This window comes from Poecilia reticulata, chromosome 18 (genome assembly GCF_904066995.2).
Source record: "Poecilia reticulata chromosome 18, P_reticulata-male-v2, whole genome shotgun sequence".
NCBI classification, from domain to species: Eukaryota; Metazoa; Chordata; class Actinopteri; order Cyprinodontiformes; family Poeciliidae; genus Poecilia; species Poecilia reticulata.
Window position 1 is genome coordinate 23,512,050 of NC_088847.1, and position 9,181 is coordinate 23,521,230.

At 37.6% G+C, this 9,181-nt stretch overlaps 1 protein-coding gene across 1 annotated transcript; it reads left to right on the plus strand.

Moving 5' to 3' along the window:
* Positions 1–567: 567 nt before the first annotated feature.
* Positions 568–8,392, plus strand: LOC145548756 (uncharacterized). The gene is made up of 2 exons (XM_081599688.1): positions 568–992; positions 3,643–8,392. Exon 2 carries the CDS (start codon positions 3,645–3,647, stop codon positions 4,503–4,505), a length of 861 nt encoding a protein of 286 aa, XP_081455814.1. The 5' UTR covers positions 568–992; positions 3,643–3,644; the 3' UTR covers positions 4,506–8,392.
* Positions 8,393–9,181: the final 789 nt, after the last annotated feature.

Sequence of the window (9,181 nt, forward strand, 5' to 3'; positions counted from 1 at the left end):
GCGGTTGACTATAGCAGTATGTTGCACAGTTACAAGGTTGGTAGTTAAAAACCCAGCATGCACTTTCCTTTTCTTTTCTTTTTTTTTGATAGAATACAAACAAAGACTGAAATAATGTTGATTTAAAAGCCGCACCTGCTTTTGAATACATGACGAAACGTCATAAATATGAAAAACTTTTCACCAACTTTTCGCTGTAAATGAAGTAAGCTCTCTGCTTTCTGGAACAATAAGTCGTCATTTGGTGTCAGTGTGCACGCAACGCCGAATGACGACTGCATTTGCAAATGAAGTGAGAAAATTTTCTCTTTAAATGAAGTATGCCGTCTGCTTTCTGGAACAATGAGTCGTCATTTGTGCACACGACACCAAATGATGTGAAGCACCTGATTTAGAATACATGGCGAAACATCATGAACATGAAAAACGTTTCACCAACTTTTCTCTGCTTTCTGAAACAATAAGTCGTCATTTGGTGTCAGTGTGCACGCAACGCCGAATGACGACTGCATTTGCAAATCGCGTGTGAAAATGTTCTCTTTAAATGAAGTATGCCGTCTGCTTTCTGGAACAATGAGTCGTCATTTGTGCACACGACACCAAATGATGTGAAGCACCTGATTTAGAATACATGGCGAAACATCATGAACATGAAAAACGTTTCACCAGTGCTGCAACTTCTCACCGTTTTTCATGTGGTTTTGTGTGCACACTACACCAAATGACATTTAACCACAAATGACTTTTACGTTTCTCTTTAAATGAAGTATGCCGTCTGCTTTCTGGAACAATGAGTCGTCATTTGGTGTGGTGTGACAAAACCCCTCCTTCAGCTGGTTTTATATTAAGACATGCAAGCAAGAAGGAAGGTACAAGTGGGAGGATCTTTAGTCTCTGAATATAAACTTCAGCTTATTCTCCTTTGACCTAGAGGAAGAATCCATTCTTCATCTTTGGCATGCATCTAAAAAAATAATCCAGTCAGATTAAAGGTAAGGACGTTGTGTTTCTTAGCCTCTTTCTCTGAAAACTTTTAATTTAATTGCATTTAAAATATATAAAACTACATATTGAAGAGGCAGTTCAGAATTTTGGAAGTGAATTTCTATTTATAGTGGATATAAAGTCTTCACACCCCTGTTCAAATGCCAGGTTTTGGTGATGTAAAAAAACAAAAAACAAAAGACAGAAGGACAAATATTTTCACAACTTTTTCCACCTTTAGTGTGACCTATAACCTGCACAATGCAACTGAAAAACAGACAGAAACCTTTCAGGGAGGGAAAAAAAAAAAAAAATATATATATATATAAAAAATTACAATAACCTGGTTGCATAAATATGCACACCCTTAAACTAATACTTTGTTGCAGCACCTTTGGCTTTTATTACTCAGTGTTTTTGGTTAGCAGCCCATCGTTGTGGCACATCTTGATGTGGCAGTACTTTCCCACTCTTCTTTGCAAAACCGCTCCAAATCTCCTGGCACAGCCCTCTTCAGATCACCCCACAGATGTACGATGGGATTCAGGTCTGGACTTTGGCTAGGCCTTTCCACAGCCTTAATCTTATTCCAGTGAAGCCATTTTGTTGCTGATTTAGATGTGGGCTTTGAGTTATTGGTCATTTCTAACAGAGGGCCGAAGGTTTTATGCCAGCACTGACTGATATTTGGAACTGTTCGTAACTCTGTCCACCCTGACTAAGGCCCCAGATCCAGCTGAAGCAAAACAGAACCAAAGCATGATGCTGCCACCACCATGCTTCACTGTAGGTATGGTGTTCTTTTGGTGACGAGCAGTGTTGTTTTTGTGCCAAATATACCTTTTGGAATCATGTTCGAAAAGTTCAACCTTGGTTTCATCAAACCGTAACACATTTTTCCACAAGTGTTTGGTAGAGTTTAGATGTGTTATTGCAAAATTAAGCCGGGTTTCGATGTTTTTCTTTGAAAGATAAGGCTTCCATCTTGCCATCCTACCCCACAGCCCAGACATATGAAGAAGACAGGAGATGGTTGTCACATGAACTGCACAGCCAGAACTTGAGAGAAAATCTTGCAGCTCCTTCAGTGTTGCTGGTCAGCCTCCCTGACCAGTTTCCCTCTTTTCTGATCAATTTTTTACGGATGTCCTGTTCTTGGTAATGTCACTGTTGTGCCGTGTTTTCTCCACTTCATGATGACAGTCTTCACAGTGTTCCATGGTATATTTAATGCATTGGAAATTGTTTTGTAGCCTACACCTGACTGATATCTTTGGATAATGAGATCCCTCTGATGCTGTGGCCGTTCTTTGCAGACCATGGCTTGTGCCGGATGATGTGGCTAGAGAAAACCTTCTAGAACAGCTGAACTTTATCAGAGGCACTTTAATTGGTGACAGGTGTGCGCTGACTCCAATTTAGCACGAGTTTGAATGTAATTGGTTACATCTGAACACAGGCCCAGTTCTAAAAGGGTGTGCACACTTATGCAACCACGTCATCTCAGTTCCTTATTTTTACCTCACATTGTAGAGGTCATAGGTCACATTACAGGTGGAAAAAGTTGTGAAAGTGTTTGTCTTGCTGTCATTTTTTACATGACAAAAACCTGGCATTTGAGCAGGGGTGTGTAGACCTTTTATATCCACTGTAAATGTTATGAGCTGTCAATATTTATGCGTCCCAAAAACAACAATAACCTTAAAAATTGTACAAAAAAATTTATAGAAATGCTATTTTATTAAGGAGCTTTAGTCAAAATCGCAGTAACTCAGTTTACAATAAAAGTAGAAAGAAATAAGCTTGAAATATGTCCCACTGTGTGCAAAAATACAAAATGTTCAAAATCTAAAACGAAATGTAAACATAAATTGACTTTTCAGTGATAATTAAAGGTGCAGTATGCAACTTTTAGACTCTATTTTACATATTTGTTTAAATTTTTACGATATTGTGACAATATGGTACGAGACAGACAATCTGAAAATAAAAATCAAGCTCCTCTGCCTTCTCTCAGTACTAACTAGAGACAACCAATCAGAGTGAGGGTTAGCATTTGCAATCACTGTCCATGTGGTGCTGCTCATTGCCGACCCCTTGTTGTCTGCTACAATGCAGCTAGCTTATCCTGTTGTTAATCCTCCGGTTAATTAGCGTAGCCACCAATGACAACGGTTAAAAGATTCCTGTTGTTTCTCCGCCCTTGGCACATTTGGCAGCACATACATGAGATTGATTGACAGCGCTAAGACCCTCCCCCCTCACTATATTTGGTTGTTTTTTTGGCGTTGTATTTTTTGAGATGGCAATATCAAAGAATTTAACAGAAAATTCTTTAACAGAAAATAATTTTCTATTAAATTCCAAATGTAATAGAAATCTTATTAAATTTTTATTAAATTTAAGAGAAATGTAATGGAATTAAATTTAATTTAATAGAATTAAATTCTATTAAAATTGACAGAATTTAAATTTTGATAGCATTAAAATGAGCTCAGTGAGAAGGTGGAGATTGATCTTTTCACAGATTATTAATCTCATATTAAACTGTCACAACACGGCGACAGTTTTAATATATAAAAAAAATGTTTTATAGAAGTTACATATTGCACCTTTAAGATTCCCACTGAAACAATCTGACGTCTTGTTCTCTCCCAGATATGGGAAACTCTTCTTCCAACAGCTCCCATCTGTCCTACAGCGAATGCATCATGACCAGACCCAGCGACTTCATCTACACAACCTTCATCGCCATCAATGTCTTCCTCTTCCTCCCGCTCTTCATCTCGGTTCTCTACCACGGAGTCCAGCAGTGGTGGAAGAACTGCTCCTCCACCCTGGGTCACTCGGACTGCTTCACCTGCCACTTGGTCGTCATGGAGCTGATCGGCGTGTGCGGGTGCATCATCTCCTTTGGCGGCATCTACAGCAAAGAAAACACAGTGGTAAAGGGGGGGACCGTTCTGTTTTCCTTCACCTGGCTCGGAGAAGGGCTCTTCCTCATCTTGACGTGTGTGGAGCACTACCTGGCGGTCGTTCATCCCATCGACTATCTCAGCCTGAAGAACAAAAGAGGGATAAAAATCAGGAATGTAGTGCTCTTCTGTGTTTGGCTGCTTTGTTTGGTAGGACTGGGTTTGGCAGTGAAGGACTACTACGTCGTCATAGACTCCTGCGTTGTGATATTGACCGTAACCACGGTGCCATACTGCAGCATCTCAGCGCTCCGTGTTTTGACCCAGTCAGGCCCAGGTGAGCCGGGCAGGGACAGAGTGGACCAGTCAAAGCAGAGGGCTTTCTACACTATCGTGACGATACTGGGAGCGTTGACCCTGAGGTTGTCTTGGAATGTTATTTTTATTGTTTGTACTTTAAAAGAGTTCAGCGCAAACTGCATCATGATGACGTGTGAAGCTTTGTTTAACCTGCCGTGCAGTTTGGTGTTGCCTCTGCTTTTTCTCCAAAGAGCAGGAAAATTGGTTTGTTGGGAGAGAATTGTTATTGATGATTTTTACATTTAAATAATCAATTAGAGTTAAAGATGAAGCCAAGTCAAAAAGTTAGAAAGGTTTACCATCTAGAAAGCATCAAACATCGCAATGAATAAATCCAGTGGTGTTTTATTTTTGTTGATGGTGTTTCTATTATGCCATTTATCCAAATACAACAGTCTCCTGTGTGCATTAGCATAAATTTACATCTATGATCATCTTTTGTCATTGTTTTGACCTACTGCCTATTGACCCGATTAATCATTCGAGGCGCCATGATGGACGTCAGAAATGAGGATCGGGAATATTGAAAACAACCTAAATTGTTTTAAAAGGTTATTTTTGGCAGTTTATTCGTGGCTTCTTCTTGTTCTAGTCAAGCTAATTTGTGAACGTAACACACCTTGTTGGGGCTCATAGGCAGCAGAATATAAAAGTTTGAAACAGCTAGCTTAGAAACCGACCCTTAACTCCTTCCTAAACTAAATAGATGACAGGCTTTACAAGAGCGCGTTGGTTGTTTTGACGTCCATCATGATGGAGCGGGCGAGAGAGTGACGTCACGTGCAAAGGGTCATGTGACATCACTTCCACATTCATGTCTTCATCCCAGATGTGCCACTGGGATGAAGTGACACATTAATGGACCTTACCACAGGGGCTGCATTTAATTGGCTAATGCCCATTTTACGTCACAGTGCAGCTATCACGTGGGTTACCGTCTCACAAACTCATGCTAATGTACATTGTGGACTAGCAGACGGCAGAAAGTTTTTGCGTCAGGACTCGAAAAGAATCGTTCTCCACTGTCAGTGGGGTATCTGTACAGGTGATGTCAGGTATCCTGATCGTGTTTGTGGAACTAAAATTCACAGATTTCCAAAATCTGAAACTGAAAGCCTTGCTTGGATCAACACTTGTGCACGACCACATTTACAGCTCAACCGTCGTAGGATCAATAAGAACAAAGGAGTGTCTGCTGGTGTAAGTATTATTGCTTTGCTTTCTTTGTGTTTAGTGAATGAAAAAAAGAAAGTCAATAATAAACACATCCATTATGAAAACCTTTTAGCCAAGTACAGCATAATAGCAGTACTGATACAACTTCTACACCTTGAAGCCTGTCTGTTACAGCTTTACGTTAGCTGAACAGATCAATATGCAATGTGTACCGTATCTGACATACATTAAAGATTTTGTTTCACCTGAAAAGGCTTTTTACTAAACTGTAATCGTGTTAGCCATGCTAGCACCGAGTACAGTGTATAAGTCCAAGGCACATTCCAACCCTCTAAACCATGAATGCCCGACTCACCCAGCCTTGCAAGAACAATAGCCATCAGTGATCTTGTCCACGGCTATATTTATGCTGAGGGTCTGAGGATCTGCTGTTTTCCTCATCGACTGGTAGCATTTAGCTGCAACTCGCACAATGTTAGAGGCATCGCGTGGCTAAAACGTCTTGATGTCGTCCAAAAAAGATGACATGAACTTGTTGGTTCCATTGTCGTGGCTGATATTTTGTGAAAATCCGGCAGAAATGCTGCACTAATCGACTCAGAAATACTCTGCAGAGAACGAAAAATGCCATGTTTAGACATTGGAGCTAAGCTGTTAATGTGAGACATGTAGTCACGTGGGATTTTCGAGGGGCGTTTCTGGGCGGACCTTGGTAAGGTCCATTATGAACTCTACCAAAGTTCATAATTAAAATACACAGTGAATGTGTTGTTTTTGGGTCATTGGCTTTATGATTTGATTATTAACTTTTCACTTGTTTTTAGAAGTAAATTGTTAATTCTTAAAAATCCCAAAAGTAGACACAATTGGTTGTATTTCATTTTTTTCTTGGAAAAAATACATACAACGGATACGCCATTTTCTGGTAGATAATGGCGTATCTTCCCAAACAAAAGACTTTCAATCGAAACATTTCTGATTTTTGTAGTTTTATGAAAATAATTCAATGTGAATATATTTAGTGATGCTTTTTTTTTTTTTAGCTGAAGCAACGTGCAGGACATATGAACGTAATCATGTAGATATTTTTCTGTAGAACACAAATGCAAGTTAGGAAAATATTTGTGGATTTTTTTCTTAGAGATCTAAAATATTTGGAAGAAAACTAGAACTCGGGAAGCTCAAATTCTTGTGTACAACGCTACTCGACACGCTATTGGCTGACATTTATGAAGCAGCCAATCCAGGAGCGACATTAATTTTTTTGTTGGTGCTGATTGGCTGAAACCCAAAGAGCAAAGATGACGATGTTGGAGTGCTAAGATTTTTCCACTGTGAATGTTAAGGCATATTTAAATATATTTGCTATTGTAACTCACTACTTATTACCTTAAAAATAGTGAGTTATAATAGTTTTTAGGGGAAATCTTTAGTATTCATGGTATTTAGATATTTGTGGGTAACTTTGCTCCCTTTATTTTTAAAATATTTTGACTTTATTCCCATACAGCTTTATTCTTGTGATATAACTTTACTCATATTTTTATTTTTTTTATAGTTTTGTGTCATGTTTTTGACATAAAGTCAAACGTGAAAAACTTCTAAAGGACATTTTTCTTTACCTTAATTTGTGCAAGAAATACATCTGCGAAATAAAATTCACTGGGAACGAATATAAATGTAACGTCTTTTTTTCTAGTCTCAACTCTAGAAATAAAAAATGTTTGAACCCTGAAAGTAACAAGTTTTCATGTTGTCACTTTCAACACTCTTGTTTTACTTCCTTCATCAGCTCCACAGTGATAGTCTACGAAGCAAACTTACACGGATTTTTATCTGTCGCTTTTTACTCGTATATAAATACAGATATGCACTCAAAAGTATTCATACCCCTGACAGATTAACATTAAGTTATTTCCATTCAGTAAAGTTAATTCTGATTGGAAGTGAGGCAAATGTTTCATTATTTTCATTTAAAATTAAATTGTTTTTAACACCCTCCTCAAAAATAAATAGAAACATACTTATTGACATTACTGCAATCAAATCCTTTGGTATAATTATTCACACCGTTTTTACATGTTTACACTTTTATTTTGACGATTTAGTTTGAAGATCTCCATGTTTTTCATGTTGAAAGGCCTCAGATTCTCCATCAGATTCAAACTGATCCACGCTAACAGTCTTAGCTTCAATCAGATGAACATATTAAAGTTTAAAAAAATCTAAATATAACTGGGGAACAAATAAGTTTAGGCTTAACTTTACAGTATCTAACTTCCTGTTTGTATAGGTAAATATTTCCGCTGCTAGGTGAGAAAATCCGTCTCATTGCGGCGCATCATTAGCACCTGTTTCCATTACTGTTAGATACACAACAGGAAAAGGCTACATGTGTTTTATGTGCAGGCTAAAACGGCAAGTTAATTTTTAACAGAGTTGTTCTGAGAAACAGGAAATGTTTTTTTCACTCTATTCTTAGACGTCAACCTCAGGCCACATCTTCTGCTGAAAGTCGAATGGTTCATTTTAACCAATCTCAAAGCTATGTCTTAATTTGGCAATGAGTGCCGAGCAGAAACGTAAGCTAGAAAGAAAACTCCACCTGCTGTTTCTTGAGAATTTATGTTGGAGGTTTTTCGTAGTTCAGAAATTTTTTTTCTCTGTTTGATTTTCTCCTGATTTTCCTCCTTTCTTCAGCTGAGGAAAAAAGGTAAAAACTTTATGTTTAATAACGTTTTTGTTAGCAAACATACAAGCTAATTTAACACATTATGGAGAAAATGTAAGAAGGAATTCTAGGAAAGTTTGTGAAGGTAATTTAACTCGTGGATTACTTTGTTTGTAGTATTTCAAAAGTTACAAAGTATTTCCCATAAGTAAATGTAAACATTATTTATCAAACTCAAAATAATTTGTCATAATTTTGACTCCAAATGGTCAGTACTTTACTAACGTCGCTTGTGTTAAAAATATGTTTTTCCTGACTCCTGTGTCCAAATTGTCAAAAATAAGAGATTTTGCTGTAAGATAAGGAGTCTAATATTGAATAATCATTTGTCAACATTTCCTTGTACAACAATCCAACTGAATTTAGCTTGTAATGTTAGTTAAGCCATAATAGTCAGATAACGTCATTTAACTCCCTATAAATGACATTATCTGGCAAAGAAGATTTCAAAACATGTTAAAAAACAAAAACAAGCCCAAATCGGAAAAAACAACAATAAAAAACAGTAGCAAAACTAGAAACTGTCACATGGAGGGAAAACCTTAAACAGGAATCAGAAACCATAATGATGTTGCAAAAATAGACTTTAGTAAGTACAGGTGAGTTAATTATCACAATGAATCTCAGCTGTGAGGGGAGTGAAGCTGAGAGACCAAAGAGTAATTAAAAAAAAGAATAATAAACTGAGAATATACGAGTCTCTAAAGAGCTCAGAAAGCTGCAGAGTGGCTTAACAACTCAAGATGAGGCTAAATAGAGAAACTAAAAAAACAGGAATAACAAAAAAGGAAGCGAACCGACCACAGAGCTCAAGAGATGGTAGATAACCCACGACCAGAGGAACTAGATGTAAGAAGCACTAAAAGCTAGAGAATGAATCAGATACTAAACCCTTAAAGTAATTAAATAAGAAAAAGTAAAGATGGTTGAATTTGACCAAATTAAAATGAGAAAATACTGAAAGTACAAAGCCAACATGAGTCGATGCTTCTTAACTCCTCCAATGACAACTAAC

Excerpts from the sequence above, each read along its gene's own strand:
- LOC145548756 (XM_081599688.1), top strand. The coding sequence starts at position 3,645 with ATGGGAAACTCTTCTTCCAACAGCTCCCATCTGTCCTACAGCGAATGC.